This window comes from Henckelia pumila, chromosome 1, assembly GCF_033568475.1.
Source record: "Henckelia pumila isolate YLH828 chromosome 1, ASM3356847v2, whole genome shotgun sequence".
Lineage (NCBI taxonomy): Eukaryota > Viridiplantae > Streptophyta > Magnoliopsida > Lamiales > Gesneriaceae > Henckelia > Henckelia pumila.
This window is the reverse complement of record NC_133120.1, coordinates 140948056-140966770: the sequence shown is the minus strand read 5'-3', so window position 1 is coordinate 140966770 and position 18715 is coordinate 140948056. Positions and strand designations below refer to the sequence as shown.

The following is an 18715-nucleotide window of genomic DNA, read 5'->3' as shown; positions in this document are numbered from 1 at the left end:
TTTGATATTTTCTTTTAATGACTCTTTTAAAAAATCAAAGACTTTGTCAATGGAAAAGTCTATAATTTCTTCCTCAGGATCTTGCGCATCCTGTAACATTTGACGACGGAATTTAGTATCACTTGATTTCGAGGCCATATAAGTATCTGATTTTGAATCCGAATAATAATGATTCCTGCATAAATCTTTCTTTATTTCTTTAAAATATAACTTGACCATTTTTTTCTTTTTAATAAATCTCTGAATATTTTTTAGTACTGATTTTGAAGGGACTAGGAGTCTCTTTCTCTTTTTTATTCTCCAAATCATGCTTATAAGCTTTGATTTTTTCATCAATATTTTTAATGGTTTCATCACCATATATTTTTCTTGTTTCTGGGTCTTCTCTCATCATCTTTTCCCAGAATTTTGTTAAACTTTTCCTCCAAAGGCAAGGAATTCCTCTGTCTGTATAACCTGATTGGTTCTTCCATTTCCAAATCCATGGAATGTCAAATTCAATGAAAAAAATGCAAGTTGTCTTGCCCTCAATTGTATGTGAAGATAATTCTTGACTGTTGGAAAAACAACCAATCCATTCTTTCATTAATCCTTTAAGGATTTCAGAAATTTTTTTGCCGATGGACCAAATATCTTCCACCAATCTGAAAACCAGTTAGGAACTGATTGATCAAAAACATTTTCACATATTTTTAAAAACCATGAATGTCTTTTTTATATAAATATAGAATAAGGTTTTATTAAAACCTTCCACGTAATCCCAATAATTGAATTTACAATTTAATTTATTATAATTTATAAGGAAAATATTTCTCAACCAGTGGAGATATTCACCATTCTTCAATAGATATGATCGTTTTGAGAATAAATTTTGAGATGTTATAAACTCCTTGTTGTTGGGTACTACCAGAGAAATGATTAATACTGTATTAGTGGACAAAATGATATTTTCATAAAATTCTCTTTGTTTATGGGATCCATTCACATATGATGTGTTAGATAAATATCTTTCCATGATAGTCCACGGAGTTTCCATCGATTGGATGTCTTTTTCTTCTATGAGAAGAATTAAATCTTGACTCAATATATTGAGAATCATTTTCATTTTATTTCATGATATTGGCATATGATGCCGAAGATTCCGGGATATTACCTTATTTTTATTTTTTATTTTTCAAAAATTCTTGAAACTCATCATATAATGGGCTATTTTTATCTGGAGTATTACTTCAGATGAACTTGCAATATTTTGAGCTATAAGCTTCTTATTGCCATGTTGAGCAATTATGTGAGGAGATGCTCCTTTTCCACCTCTTCCTCTATAAGAGGAATAATTTCCCCTGTCTGGATTACTTATATCTGTAAACATGACAAGTATTCGCGAGTTAAAAAATCAAGCAGATTATTATGTTCACCTTTTTTATATATGATATCAAAATTAAAAGGCGCTAAATGAGCTTGCCATCTACCAAACATTTTCTTAGAAATATCATGCCTAAAATCTTTTTGCAACATGAATTTAGAAGATCTACAATCTGTTTTAATAATAAATTTTTGATTGTATAAATCATCTTGGAATTTTAAAACACACCTAACAATAGCAAGAATTTCTTTAGCTATTGTAGCATAATTTTTCTGGGCATTATTCCATTTTTCAGAATAAAATCTAACAAAAAATTCTTGTTTTGTTTTTGGATTTATCTGTTTAAGAATACCTCCAAAACCTATATCAGAGGCATCTGCTTCAACAATTTTATCCCATTGGAGATTAGCAAACATAAGACAAAGAAGATATTTTACCTTTTCTTTAATTTTTATAACATCCTCAGTATGAGCTATAGTCCGAGGAGAAGGATTCTTTTTAAGTCTATCATATAACATAGCAGAATCATTTGAAAGATTTTGAATATAAGGAGAAATATAATTCAAACTTCCTAAAAATATTTGTAACTGAGTTTTATCAGTTATCACATCTGCAAATTTATTTCCAAATTCTATACTTATTTGTATAGGAATAATATTTCTTTTTTCTACCATTTGACCAAGAAATCTAATATTAGTCTAAAATAAGGTCCCGGCGCCGGCGGAGACCCAACCCCCGCCCAAGCCTCCACCCTCTTCCAAATCTTTTGCTTCTCTTTTCAAACCTCTCCAAACATTCTCAGCCGTCGCCCCCTTTTCTCTGGCGACCATCCCCTTACGATCACCCACCATAAAAAATGGCTCTCCAGTGATCTCCTTTCTCATGATGATATTGCTGCTCTGGCTCAACCTCTCGAGTTTTCACTTATTGTTAAATTCTTCAACCATCATCCGAGCATTGAAGACGTTCGGAAGGCTTTTGAGGAAATCAAATGCAATGCAAATACCCATGCATCATTTAATTAAGATCTAAAAGTCTTAACTAAGCTATTGTATACTCCTAATATTTTAAGGAGACCATAGCTATACCTGCGTCCGTCGTCAGCCCGCTGATGGCCATTATCCCGCAACTAGGGGCACACTCCTGCTGCAGCTCCACAACTTCGAGCACGGCTCTGCTACACGAGCACTGCTCCGATACTATTTCAGACACTGTCTGACTCTGCTAGAATATATTCCCTACTCCAACTCTAAAATAAGAGTACCCAAAGCCCTAAAATAGAGCCACGTGGGCGAAGGAGAGGAATTCAGAATTCGCACCAAATGAGGAGCTCGGACCTCATATTTATAGTACACGTTCGGATCGTCCGAACTCATGTTCGGATCGTCCGAACCCGATCGGATCCTCCGATCTCTTCCTCGGGCCGTTCGAAGCCTGCCACGTGTCAACACTCGCACATGCAACCATACACCTATCCGAGACTATGGATCGGAGCCTCCGTTCTGCATCATCGGATCGTCCGAACCCTCCCCGGATGACGTCACAAATGAAATAATATTTTGGGACAGCTAGCCGCAAGTGTTTGGGTCGTCCGAACCCACTTTGGATTATCCGAAGTCTTCAGAGCCTCTGAAGCCTGGCTCCGTCCATGTTCGGATTCTCCGAACTCACTTCGGACCGTCCGATCCCTCCAGACCCTTTCAACCATTTTAGAGCGTTCTTGATCCATTTATGGACTCCGTTAATCCATTTTGAATTTCCTTAATCATGTTTAACTTATTCCAAACATGATTACACGATTAATTACTCATTAATCGTTAATTTTAGATACGGGTTACTACATTATCCCCCCTTAAAAGATTTCGTCATCGAAATCTAGGGTAGAACCTCGAGAACATACTAGAAACCCTTGCTCGAGTGTCTGGTCGAAATAGCTCCCGACACACTCAGACTCTCGTCAAATTCCCTGCATGCTCCATCAATGCTGAACCGCATTAACATTACCTCCCAACTGAAGTTTATTGTGTTACTGGTCGACAGTCGAACTCCTCTGGCACTTATGTATCATAACACTGATACATCTTCCATCCTGACCACGATCTCTTTGATCATGAAGGATACAAATACCCGCTTGATCGAGATCATCGTCTCAAGGGAAATATTAGACTGACAACGACCAAGTCATAACCTGACTAGCTTACGACATTCGTCAAATCACTAATAGAATCTAACCATCTAATGGTTTCAAAAGTTCTCTGTGCTTAACACCTCTAGTCAGGAAACACCATTCCCAACACTGTGCTGTCACTAAAAATTCCGAATTTCTCCCCGAGAGAATCTAGTTGACTCAAAGCTATACACCAACGTAACTGCTTAAAAAGATTCCCTAGACTGGTCATCCTTCCCATGCTCCACCTAAGCAAACAAGATTCCCAAGCAATTACTGGGAACTCAGACCATCCATTCTAGTACCAATCACAGTTCATGTTTTCTCAGTATAACTCAACACCGTGCCCTGTAGAAAACTATCATCGCTCGTCAATAATGACGCAAAGTCATCTCTTAACCATTGGCCTGCGAAGCCACGCATACAGTGCAATGGAAGTCATCACACCTTTGATGATCTACATCATCTCGACCACAGGTTATTCACCCATGAATTCAATAGATGGACATCCGCATGATAGTTATACATACATGAAATCACTGTACACACATCAAGACTAAGGCAAGCTTTTCCCAATATGCTCGACTGGAAAACACTTCCTATTCCGTCTCGAAACTCGACAGTCACTTGCGCCTGGTATAACTCACCTCGGAGTCTCTGATGACACCATCATCACTAGCTACCTATCACGCATCCGACCATTGTCCATTGCTAAAACGCAATATCCTTGACAAACAGTCTGCATGGATGTGACTTACTGACTGAAAAGAACGAATTCTATCCGTCCCAATATTGCGAAATCTTCAATCCCAAAGGCAAACCTCGTTGTCTACTAAGTCGACCACCGACTATCTCAGTCATCTTAATTACATCGCGCACCACATGCTGGAAAATTAGTGACACAACCGGCTAGATCCTGAGAACTAGATCCTAGCTAATGTCACACCTCACGATCAGACAACTGATGTTCTAATGCCCAATACTCATTGAATTGTAAACCCAACGGTGAATTAAGACATCGTCTTACGAACACTTCTTCAAATGTTCGGTTAGCAACATTCACTATTGTTGTCCACTATCGACATGGAGCAATACTTGAGCCTTTCTTTACTCAACTTTGAGTAAACTATTGCTAACGCTAAGTAATTGCTTGGATCAATTTCGTCTTCTCCTAAACAGGAAAACACTATCTTGGGAACTACCAATTCCTTTGCTTGTTTATTTGGTCGAGTATTACCTAACTCGACCATACAAGTCAAATTGCAATCATTTCCAATTAGCAGCAATCCCAAAATATCCATCTCTGGCGATCCTAGAGACTCTAAATCATCCAAATCACCGACTGCTAAGAGATTGTATCAAGTACAAATCCCCTTAAGAACTAATCGAAAAATACTACCCCAAGTATTCCTTAATTGTTACACCTATATCATAGCTGATTGGCTCAACCAATCGAACTCGTCGATCTACTTAGGATCGCACTCATCAGATCAGACCACCACTGATCACCCATTCCACATGGCTAGATCAAACTTGGCTCCGTTGCCACAACGGACTATTTCCAACACTTGGAATACTCCTACGCTCAACCTTCGAAAACATCAGACGGTGCTTAGTGTCATCACTGGAATTACTATTCTTGTCTCGTTCATTCAGGATGAACATCACGACTCGTCAAGTCCAAAATTCATAACTAACAAATCCCATAGATTCTCACAATCTCCGGACACACTCCTGATTATATACCTCGCTAAGAGTGTGCAAAAATTCAAGACTGAGGTAGCTTGCCACGATAACCCACCTGGACAACCACCAAGGCTTCACGGGTATATGCCGCGCTTCCCTCTCATCTCAAATAGTCTTGTAAAATCCTTAATATCTGATATAATCCATCACAGATGAAGACATTCATCATGGAGTAGTCCTCGTATTCGATTCAAAGTCTTAAAACAACATCCCATCCAAGTTCTTGGATGACTCCTATCACAGGGAAACTCTAACCACAACTTTGATGACAACCCCTAGCCATCGCTGGTAGAAATCCTTCTACCTACTAGATCCACACGTCTAGCAGTTACCCAAAGATTAAAACCTATCTACTCAGAGTATACACTTGTCAAGGAAATCCCTCCAAGACTAGTTCCCACAGCAAAATACTCAACCTATATCTCTGGCACACCAGACGATATCGAACCATCGATATCAAACCTGATATCTAATACAATGTCATACCTTGTCGTGACTGTTACCAAAACTCTAGACTGAGTAGCCTTCCCACCGCCATCCCCTGAAGCACAAAGGCTCTCGGGTAACACTGGCATAGGGTCGCGCCCCATCACGTCAAGTCATGGTCATAGTCCACAACGCTCGGTATATACTGGATCAGGCATCCTGATGAAAACCCATCATCACAATTCTAAACCTATCAAAGATCAGGCAGCCTATTGTTCTAAGGAAACAACCTAGAACAAAGCCCAATGTTCTAAATCGAACAATATCCCCATGCCTCCAGATGAGTCACCTCATCACTGGCACTAACTTAGTTCACTGACTCATTAGGTCAATCCTAGGAAAACGCCTAGACTAACCACAAGTCAAACAGTTACAATCGGCCTACTCAAACCCCATGAGTTACCACAGTTGAACACTAATCAACTAACGTCATGCCAAAACTTAGCAAAATCACTTGCAATTATTCACCAATTTCTGGATAAATAATACATGTATCATTGCTTCAAGTTATGTACAATTCTCTTTATTACAATACCAATGTAATACACATAGTATTCAAAATACAATGAAATGTACAACCGAACTTGAAATGATACACCATAGTATGATGATTCATTACAACTGAAATACTGTTTACAACTACAACAATACAGTATTTAAAATCATCATACTAGTCTTCGTCTCTTGAGCATGAAGCTTCAAATCGACACGCATCAATGCAAGCGTACTCCTGCTCGACTCCCTCGGTATCTCGTCCTGCCAAGACTTTCGGAGAAATTAACTCGAGCTCGCTAACCAGCTATGCTCTGCATCAGTGCCTGTCAGTCGACCTCTTCTGCTCACGATCTATCGTCAGCTTTCTTCTTGTAATCATATCATTCTTTTGAACATGAAGTTTCCCGTGTGCCTACCAAAAGCATTGATACAAGCATACCGGCAAAATCATGTTCTGCATGAGTTTAATGACCTTACACTCGAAACCTGTCATGCCTTAAACACTCGAGGCATTCCTTGGTAAAGATCTATCTGACAATCTCTCCAACTAAGACTAGAGAATCTTCAGAGTAGTGTCATCATGGTAATGACTTTACAGATGCAGATATCAAGTAAGTCCCCACCAATCCTCTGCCACTGCCTCTGACATCCGGTACTCGATCCAAAGCTAGGACCCATACGACTAGAAGTCTTGAAAACTCGGACACGATCCATAGCTCATGTCCACACTTGTTGGAATCCCACAAGACAAATCTTCAGAAATCTTGCCGATGATGATAGTCTTCGGGCAACCTAATTTCCTCATCATCGCTTCTTTAAAAGGTCTCAACAAATCCTACAAGGATAACCGAAAAAGTCTCATTACTATCTCCCAAGTCTCTTGCATGCATGCTCTGATACCAATAAATGTAGCGACCCAATCCCGATCCACTAACTAATCAGAGTTAAGTGCATAATTAAGCATGCATTAAATAAATTGCTGCGGAAGACTTAAATAAAAGCAGACCGGTAGAATACAACCGGTTAGGCAAATTCGATTATACAACCCAATCGAATAAATAAGCCTAAAGGGCAAAAACATAAAGCTAATCCTGCTGTCTTCATTGCTCGCTGGCTAGTCCAAGCTCCTGGTGCTCAATCATGCACCTACACCTACCCCGTCGAATGCGGTGTCCAGATACACATAAAAGACTAGACGTGAGCTCTAAGCTCAATACGAAAGCATGGGTAAAGCATACAAATATGATGCATGCAAATGAAAGGGTATCCATATATGGGATAACTGTATACAACTGCTCAGTAATGGCGCCTAGGACATGAGTGGTACAACTCGGGGATCAAACCCTGCGTACACTGCTCATTCCTAACGTATGTAGACCGTGTCTTCCAGATGCCAGTGCCGGCTAACCCGTCGGTCACGGGGCGCTTGACATCTACCGTCGGAACAGGGCTGAGCCGCCCTACATGGCTCATCTCAAAATATGTACATGCACAATATGATATGCACATGCTTCATAATAATATGACACACAAATGCAACATATAAGCATGCAAACCCCGCTGGCTATCTCAGTCAGTACTTACATACTTTACTACAGGCAGTCCTAGCAGTCCCACTCTAGGTTCCAAGCCTATTATCAACTCTACAATGAAAATACTCATTCATCATTTAATTAAGCTCTAAAAGCCTTAACTAAGCTATTGTATACTCCTAAATATTTTAAGGAGACCATAGCTATACCTGCGTCCGTCGTCAGCCCGCTGATGGCGATTATCCCGCAACTAGGGGCACACTCTTGCTGCAGCTCCACAACTTCAAGAACGTCTCTGCTACACAAGCACTGCTCCGATACTATGTCAGACACTGTCTGACTATGCTAGAATATATTCCCTACTCCAACTCTAAAATAAGAGTACCCAAAGACCTAAAATAGAGCCACGTGGGCGAAGGAGAGGAATTCAGAATTCGCACCAAATGAGGAGCTTGGACCTCATATTTATAGAACACGTTCGAATCGTCCGAACCCGATCGGATCCTCCGATCTCTTCCTCGGGCCGTCCAAAGCCTGCCACGTGTCAACACTCGCACATGCAACCATACACCTGTCCGGGACTATGGATCGGAGCCTCCGTTCTGCATCATTGAATCGTCTGAACCCTCCCCGGATGACGTCACAAATGACATAATATTTTGGGGCAGCTGGCCGTAGGTGTTCGGGTCGTCCGAACCCACTTCGGACCATCCGAATTCTTCAGAGCCTCTGAAGCCTGGCTCTGTCCATGTTTAGATTCTCCGAACTCACTTCGGACCATCCGATCCCTCCGGACACTTTCAACCATTTTCGAGCGTTCTGGATCCATTTCTGGACTCCGTTAATCCATTTGGAATTTTTTTAATCATGTTTAACTTAATTCAAACATGATTACACGATTAATTACTCATTAATCGTTAATTTTGGATAAGAGTCACTACATGATGAGTACTGCGAGTACATGAAGTTCCTCACAGAGTCTTTTGCGTCCAGTCGCGGACATGATCCCTCTTTTGAACACCAACTGGATTATGAGGAAGAAGAAGAGATCCAGCAACGTCACATTTCAGCCTCAGGCTACAACTTAAGGCCTCGCAAGTCTTAGAAATTTTTGATTTTTTTTTTAATTTTTGTTGTATTTTTTGAGCTTTTCACGGTTTAGTCTCAGGTTTTATTAGGCTCTTAGGTATTTTTTTATGTTTTCATTATTTGGTAGTTTATCTCCTCCCTGTAATGTTTTTTTTATTAATAAAATAAGTGTCCACGATCACATTTTTTTAAAAAAATCTTTTTTTATTAGGAATAGGATGTCTAATCCATTTTAAAACTTTATTAAGTGGTTTATAGTTTATAACTAATCTAGGAATACCTCGTTCCTGTTCAGAATGTTTATTAACATAAAAAGACTGTACAAAACCAAGAAGACTGAGAAGGAGTTATTAACATCTTTTCTAATAAAGATTTTATCTCATTCTTACATAATTCTATATATTCCAAATTCATTTGACAAGGTCGAGCCTTAGTCTAAATATTCTTCTCATAAAAATTATCTTCATAAGGAAGGGAAACAATATGTTTCTTTCTATCCCAAAAAACATTAGGATGATCATTACAAATCTCTAAGGAAACTTGTTATGAACAAATTTAATTTTCTCCTGTAATTTAGGATTTTTTAATTTATCATCAATAGTTACATTTATTTTTTCTTTCAAAGAATTTAATTTTCATGCAGTTACTAATCAAAGCAAAAATATCATCAATGTAAGAATTACAAAATTCTAGAGTAAAAAAACAAATTACAATTAATATTAATAAATAAAGTATTAATTTTAATATCGATATAATTATTATTAATATCAACATCTTATTATTATTTTATATTTTAATTAAATAATTATTAATTCCTACAATCTATTATTAATTATTAAAATTTTCTATTATTCTTATAATTAAATGATTTTATATTATTATTATAATTGAGGGTATTTTAATCATTTGGTCGCAACATATAAAATTGATCCATCATATTAAAATCATACCAAACACCAAAATGTTTGTCACACTACTATTTATCCTTATATTTCAACTTTTAATCCCTTCATTTATACTTCATTAGTATATCACCAATAATTCAGACCAAGCGGTGCCTAAACATATATCATGGCGCATAATTTAACATATAAGAAATACTCAGCTGACAATCGTAGTCAGTAATAATATAGTGTACAAAGTACGAGTATCGTCCCACAGAGATTGATGTCTGACAAAATTACTCAAGTATTATTCTTTAGTTAATTAAGATAAGATGATAATAAATTAATAAATTAAAATAAAAGATAAAAAAAACAAAATAATAAAATTAAATTCAAAAAATAAATAAACGATTGTTAGGATCTCGGTTCACCTACCCCTTTTTCTTCTCTAATGATTGAAATTCGGTTCTCAAGTCATGCTTTTGACGGAATTCCCTAATCTATCAATATACTCTGTCGAGTTATATTAATCTAATTAACAAATTGCAATAAAATCTCCTTTTAGTATCAATTATAACACATAAAATCAATTCGAATTTGATCAATCTTCAAATAATCAATAAACACAGTAATATAATCAAGAATGCATAAAAACCAAATTCAATCTACAAGAAGAAATCAAAACAAAGATTTGGGGGTAGGATCCCCTAAATCCCAACAAAAATAAGAGAGAAAAGAAGAAACTAGTTTGCGCGGTTCTTGAGATCTTCACGCCGTCTCCCTCTTTTGCTCTTGGTTCTCGCTTGGTGGCCACCTCTCTCCCCCTTTGCGTCTCCCTCTGATCTCCTTTTTATATGTACTTGAAAGCCCTTCAAATAAAGCCCGTGACTCAAGACTTTTAAAATCTCAAAATTTTTGATTTTTTTCCTTCCGTGTGACGCCATGGCGTGAAAATTTCTGTCCCAAATGTCTTTTTTCCGTCCAGGTCGCGCCTAGGCGCCATATTTTCTTCCCAGCGCAGTTTTCTTGAAAAATTCAAAACTTGAGTTTCAGCTGTCGGATCGAGTTGAAATTTGGACAGCAGCTTCAAAACATCTTGTACTACAATCTGAACAGTGGAGATTTAATTTAGAGCATTCTAGAATTAAATTTGAATTTTTGACCAAGGATGCTCCGTAATTCATTCTTCAAAAATCAATTTTCCTACAAAATTAACCCGGAGAGTGAAATGCACAAATAAGAAATAAATCACACAAAAATAATACATAAAACAATGTGAGACCAAACATATGCATGCAAAATAGACATAAAATAATGCATACAAAATGCACTTATCAGTACATCTATTAATAGATCAAACGTAGCAGAGTCTAGGTTCCAAGCCTATATTCAAATATTCATCGTATCTATAAGCATGTTCTATAAGTCTTAACTAAGCTAACATATATTCCTATAATTTAAATAGGATTCTCGAACCATACCTTTGTCCGTCGTTAGATCATTGATGTCGATTTTCTAGTTCTGCTCTCAACTAGATGCTATTTCAGAAGCACCTCACCTATATCATCGGGCCCTCAATTAGAGACTGAATTAGGAAAGGAAAATGTTGAATTTGTGTCTAAAACGTCATCTGAAGTCCCCTATTTATAGACGAAGATCGGTAGTTCCGAACTGGGGTTCGAACCTTCCGAACTCTGCATGCTCGCCACGTTTTCGAATGCCAGAGTTCGGACGTTCCGATCAGAACTTCGATAGTTCCGAACGCTCATGCATTCACATGCATCCAGTTTCATTGCTTAGTCATTGTGCCATGTCATCAGATGCTCCGATCTGTCATTTCGGATGGTACGAACGGAACCACGTATAAGTTCACCTCGTGACACTCATGGACAACTTGGCTGCAGGAGTTCGGACGTTCCGATCCTTAGTTCGGACCTTCCGAACTGCTCTCATGTTTCCGAAGTTGACCATGTTGACTTCATTGCTTTCGAAGTGTATGGGGTTCGGATCTTCCGAACTAGCCGAAGTTCAATTTGTAACTTTTTTTTGATTAGTCTTGTTAATCCCTTTTTTATTGAGTTAGTAACCCTTAATCATGTTTATTACTTAAAACAGGGTATGACTTACTATACAATCAAACTGATCAAATCAATCCAAGGACACTTTACATTGGATTGTATCTGATCATTTGAAGATCACTTTGTGCTAGAATTTTGAGTTGTAAACATTCGGATTTGAATTAGTATGGGTATTATATTCAATTAGTTGAGTGTATTAGGAGTTTCAGTTTGACAGTGTTTAAGTCCAAAGTGAACCGGAATTTTTCAAAGGGTTTTGTCAAATTAAAAGTCTTCTAATGATATCCCTTCAGAGAGGAAAAAGGAGTAACGTAGGAGATATTTCATTTTTCGAACATCCATAAACAAATTTGTGTCCATTTACTTTCAGTTTCGTTTTATTCAAGCCTTTTTATATTTGTTCTAGTCTGTTAGTCTGACTTATTTATGCACATAGTTTGTTAGCCAACTGACATTGACACTCGATAATATTAGAGTTAAGCTGTGAACCCAAATGAATTCAGTTTTTAAGTAGAATTTGTTGCAAGTGTTTATTCAACACCCTTCTAAATACTTAACTGATCCTTACAATTATATATATATATATATACACACACGCACACACAAAAATATACACTTAAACAAAATGAAAAGCGTTTTCCCTCCAATTTTAAACTATTGGGTGTTGTTTTGCTATATTTTTCTTTTTATTTTTGTTTAAATGCATTATAAGATATATGGAGATAATCAATGTAAGGAGCTATATTCGATATGTTTAGTGACTTTCGGTGAAAAATAACAAAAACAAAAAAAAAATATTCAAGTTACTCAGATAAAAATCAAACTGTCAAACCTAAAGGATAAATATCTCAATTAAGATAGCTTTCGTTTTCTTCATTAGTTAGAAGCGACAAGAAAGGAAGAAATTCGAACTGTAGCTATCAATAGCAATGGTGCTCGTTTACACGTATAAGCTACGAGTCGTTAATTTCAATATGCTAAAGCGATATGAAAAGATCAGGAGCTCTCGTCCACAGAAGAATATCTTTCCCATAGGGGTTGAATCAGATTCTATGGCATCAGGGCACACTGTATGGGACGGTGGATTCCGGTGAAGCCATTGAACGGTGATCATAGCCCACCACGTGATCGAAGTCGCACGTCCTCTTCCGGATGGGACTTTACGTGTGTAATTCTATTATCTAATAGATCTTGGGTCCGACTAGATGTGGGTGTGATGTAAAAAACAGCACAAGTTTTTTTGATAGATCACATGATGGATATGAAAACAAGTAGCTAGAGACTTGATAAATGATGGGAAATGCAAACCAGTACTAAAGAAACTAATCATGACTAGCAACTCAATCCCAATCTACTCTTCCGAGAGCTTCCAACATGACAAAGCATACATGATTCTTCCTTTCCATCCTTGCAGCATCCATCCACCATCCTCTTCCACCATGAAATCATTATGGTACCCTTTCATCACTTTCGTCTTGATTTCTTTCATGATATCCGGATTCAACGGTATCTGCCTGAATCCGGCCCTCTGATTCCTCACATGCCATTGCTTGTACGACTCTGGCCTCTCAACTCGTTCCGCGCCCTCACACGCTATGACATTCAGAACTTCTCTACCGAAAACCTCCCTCTCGTACAACAACCGGTCTTGGTCCTCTCGTGGGATGGTCGCCTCGAGAATGTCGAAGATGGAGGAGTAATGGAACAATGCCTCCTTGAATCTCGAAGCGAAAAATGGGGTGTTGTAAGTCCCATTCACAACTCCATGGACAAAAAGAGCAGGCTTTATCTTCTTGATGAACTTGAGTACCGCATCCCGTGGGCTGTTCACTCCGGCCGACTCATCCAGCACATGCCGTAGCCGGTACAAGCAATTCGCCACCACCATCTCATCGCTTTCAATCTTGAGATCCTCTAAATTAATCTCATCCCATTTCTTGGCTACCACATTGTACTCGAAAGGGACATTAAATCTCTTGCAATAACTCATTAACCGACGCCCCGTTTGCTCAACTCGCTCCGCAGGCTTCAATCCTGGCTGAGGAAAATCAATACCTGTAATTTTCAGCAACGGAGGGCCACCGGGCCTCAGTGAGAGGCCCTGGATTATACAAGGCCATTGGAAACCATACAAGATCCCAAAATCAATGATGTGAATCTTGTTCCACTCCAAAGTAGATCCTGCTATCGACTTGTTCGCGAATACATTCGACATTCGCTTAAAAGGGCATGATGTAACATATGTTCGATAAGATTTTAGCAACTCAGAAGCCGTTGTCCGCTTGGAAGAAATTGCGGTGTATAACATGGAACCAGTGCTTGCAATTCTTGCCTCCAGTGCATTAGCAAAGCAATGTGCCAATCTCTCATTTGCATCACCACATGGAGAAGAGTGTCGCCTGATCTTCATAAGAAGTTCTTGCGCAGTTGCCGTGTTGAAATTCGACACCGCGGTGGCGCAGCGAGTTAGCAGTGTCCGAAGATCAACGGCCTCTTTCACAGGGTTGGCCTTGGGCGGTTGGCTGGGTTTGTTCTTGGTGGTGCCTTTGGGTCTCCCCCTCTTCAACTCTGGTTTCTTGCTATACTTGGTGTCGATTTCATCTTCTGATGTTTCGTCGTACTTGGAAACTCGAGGTTTGTCGTAGAATCCCGGGTTCATTTGGTGACAAAGAAACGCCTTATCGTACTGATCCATCTCGTCCGTGTCATCCTCACAGCTGGCCAATTGCTTGCTACTTCGACCCTCCAAATTATCACCACTGTCGTGTCCTCGGCCATGTTTTTTCCTGCTCTGCGAAACCTCGACATTTTTGTCATGGTCAAGATTGATGGAATCATTGATTTGAGCCTGAAAAGGACTCAAAGAAGAAGAATTCAAAACCCCATCACAATTCCCCAGGCCCTCACCACAAATCAACTGGTCAACAATGGACCACTGCCCAAAACCTGAGGCTGGTGCCCCGAACCCAAAATCTTGATAATTATCAACACCATATGGGGGAGGGCTGCTGCTCGATTCATTCGGGTCCAAATCTTTATTACTCAGCGCATCGTAGAAGTACTTCTCGGCTGCCTGGAGAGCCGAACAATCTTGAAACATGCAAGGCCTGTGCTCCAAGTCATCTTCCTCCATCAACATCTGCTTTATGTACTCATAAACTCCATCAAAGTAATCGCACGGCACCGGGACTTCGCCCTCGCAGGTTGTATTCCCCCCGACAGCATCGTCGGAGGAAGCTTCAGTCCCCTGGCACGGATTCAAATTCGACCAGGGGTGATTCGACGATCCCTGCAGCATTATCTCCGGGAATATACGATGTTCATTTACAGAATCAACATGACAACGAGAAAGGGTGCCCATCAAATCAAATCCTAATTGTATCCTTGTCAAATTTTCTGCTGTGAAATTGGGAGCAGATGATGCTTAATTTGGTGGAGACAGGAAGATGAGAACACTAAAACCAACGGATCTCAATGACGAAAGCGGAGCTGGAGCAGAGGATTTTATAGCGTCCAATGAGTTGGATTTGGGAGGTGAGATTGTTCTTGCATCTTAATAAAGAAAGAGTCATGTTTTTTTATTAACAAAACAACGAGGCAGGTGAACAGGTGATAAGGGCTGTCACATGTCTTTTCACATGGTGACCATTTAAACAAAATTTGATATTAATTTTTTAATGTTTATACAACTGGGGCTTGCCTCAATATGCACAGTACAGATGATAAGATAATATTTTTATTGTTAATAATGTAAGAATTGGATCAGATTTTAAATTCATATTTTAATTATTTATGTATTAGTTATATAAAATTGTAAAAAAAAAAAAATTGTGGCTTGTGAGACAGTTTTACGGTTTAATTTTGTAAGATATATATCTTATTCGGGTCACTAATGAAAAAATATTTTTTTTATGCAAAAAAATTACTATTTTTTTAACCACAAATATGTGTAGAATTGATCTGATTAATGGATAAATATATGTGATATTGTCTCACAAAAGACATATATACTCATAAATTTAAATGAATTTCGAATGACATTATTAATACTGGGTGAACTTAACATGATATACAATATATAAAATTAAACGAGATGGGTTGGAAATTTATAGTATTATTTCTCCAAATAACAAAAATAAATTTAAATAAATTTGAAATTTTATTCATCCATCTAAGTACACTTAAGTTTTTATTCTATTTTCGATTTCTTAAGTAAATAGTCTAGGTTTTACGTACATTTGGTAGCAGGTATCTTATGAGACAGTTTTATGGATTGATCAGAACCATATCTACAATGAAAAATAATATTTTTCATGGGTTGAGTTGAACAAGTGATTCGCCTCACAAAATTTATTTTTGAGATTGTGTCACATTAGTTTTTGTGTATTTTTATTTATTTATTTTTACTAATATATCATTATTAACTAAGTTTTGGAAAATATGAAATATTTTTTTAACAAATTAAAGAAGAATAAATAACAAGTTTATTGTAAATTTGGACTTTTAAATAATTTGTAAATTTGAGTGAAAAAATTAATCCTATATATTAAAGATGAAGAGAAGATGATATTTCAGTAAGTTTGTAGTGTTATTTTTGTCATGATATAATTTTGAATATAAGTTATTATCAAGATAGATTATTGGTAAAGATAATTATCTTAATTATTTATCTATATATTTGTATATTTTAATTGTATCTATAAATAAAAGTTCTCAGTTATAAATGAAATATTTTGAGTCATTATCAGAACTCACTTTTATTTCTATTATCTTCTTCTCTCTATTTTCTATTTATAATTATAGCACGTTATCAGCATGAATGTTTTTTTTTGAGTTGTTCTCTTGAGAGCGCAATTCTTCATAAAATATTTTTTTATGTTATATCAACTGATGCTCTTGTGATAGCACAATTTTTTCTCATTTTTTTTCTTCATGCTCCTGAAGTACATAACACAATTTTATAGTGCTACAAATTAAGCAAAACCCAAGATCTACCAATATTTTTGAACAATATTGATTTGAAAATTGAAAATCTAGTTGTATATAAGATTTATGATATAAAGAATGTGTAAGGTCCAAAAATAGGGCTAATTATTTTAAACTGCTCATTATACCAAACTTTTCTTTAACTTAACTCCTTACCCACCTCTTTCTTTGTTTTTACTCCCTAGTAGTCCCCATTTTTGAATAATTTTTGAATTAATAATTAATAAAAACTAATCATTTGTGCGTGGCTTTGTTATACCTATCGAACCAGTCCCGGCCATGCAAGACTATCGGTTACGCAAGGTTTCTTACCGACATAATCTGGATTATGGTCCAACATGCTTCTGTAAGATGAATTGAAATTAAATACCTCTTTGACCATAATGTCGTTGGGTCAAGCCTGCCGAGTTTTACGAAGTGCTCCTCACACTTCAACCACGCAGTCGCAACAGATGGTTTCTACACAAGCTCCTTCAACGATACACAGCACAGCCTTATTTCGTTTTCTACCTTAAGGCGTATGGTATATAAATTTAATTATAAAAAATGAGCATGGAAGAACGAGAGACGTAGGTATTTTATTCAAACATAATATTAATACATAAATAAACTCCTTTGAAGAGGAGAAGACAACTTGTTTAGCTACTCATATTAGCCTTGTTCTTGAAATACATAAAAAAAAACTTAATACAATAAAGAGAGAAATATTACAACAATTTATTTGCAAGAAAACTGAAGGGAATGATCGATATCTTCAGCTTCCTCAAATGCTTGTATTTATAGATGTAGTTCCACTCGTATCACCGAGAAACTTCAGGGAATCTCACAGCTGTCTTGTATTTATTTATGCCATTATTGATGGCATCTTTTACTAGTGGAGGAGGCAGCTGTCTTGTATTTTTTATGCCATTATTGATGACATCTTTTACTAGTGGAGGAATCACATTCCTGCCACTTTCTTTTGGCTTTATTCTCCTCACATTTCTGCTTTATTGTTGTCGGGGCATCTTTTACTTTTGAAGTAGGCCCCTGTGAAAACTCATCTTAGTGGTCCTTGTCCACTTTTTCTTGTCTCGAAAAAATCCTTCTGATCCGTTCGGGGTATAAAGGTTTTTTCAAATTCTGGCTCCTTCTGATTTGGGTATTCTGGGCAGATATTCTCTGACCATCGTCCAATATGAGCCATGTTACAAAATTTTCGGCGAGTTTCTTTACTACCCGACAGCTTGTTGTTCCACAAAAGATTTCTCTTCTTTTCGAAGAGTTCTTCCGCAAAGGCTGTAGTTTTTCCTGTCATTGTGTTTAACAGGAACGATCCATTCACAGAATTCTGATTAAATTTGAATGGAAACTTGACTTTGTCCATCTCAGTAAGACATACCCAAATACCCCATGCCCTTCTAGTTGAGATCTCATTTCCTCAAAAGTGGACACCAAGGGTATTTCTTCAGTTTTAGGATCCTTGATAAATTTATGACTATTTATATCAGGTCTCCTCAGCTTGATGAAATGAAAGGGTTCGTGTGATCCTTTCACTGTTGGTTCTGGAGCTGCATTGAAAAATTATAAATCAAGCACATATCCTCTGGACAAATGATCATTATTTGCCCATGTTTCTTGGACTGCTTCCTGGATCCATTTTGGTAACTGTGATATCTCCGGGAAGCTTGGTGACGTTGTATAAACTGAGGCCAAAGCCCCAAATTCATACAAGAGTTTTACATCTTTAGGATTGACATTGTTTTTTAGCCAAACCCTTGGATATATTCCTGCAACATCAACCCTGCAAGTGTTCGGGTTGATTTCACTCCTTGTATTCAAAATCTCCCACCTCTGTTGATAAACCTGGAATGGAGAAATAATAGATGGATTAGTATCAATATTAGATT

The 18715-nt window shown here is 37.5% G+C and overlaps 1 protein-coding gene across 1 annotated transcript; it reads right to left on the bottom strand.

Moving 5' to 3' along the window:
* Window positions 1–12737: 12737 nt before the first annotated feature.
* On the bottom strand, window positions 12738–15466 carry LOC140890649 (scarecrow-like protein 30). Its single transcript, XM_073298587.1, has one exon. It carries the CDS (start codon window positions 15199–15201, stop codon window positions 13192–13194), a length of 2010 nt encoding a protein of 669 aa, XP_073154688.1. The 5' UTR covers window positions 15202–15466; the 3' UTR covers window positions 12738–13191.
* Window positions 15467–18715: the final 3249 nt, after the last annotated feature.

Excerpts from the sequence above, each read along its gene's own strand:
- LOC140890649 (XM_073298587.1), bottom strand. The coding sequence starts at position 15,201 with ATGGGCACCCTTTCTCGTTGTCATGTTGATTCTGTAAATGAACATCGT.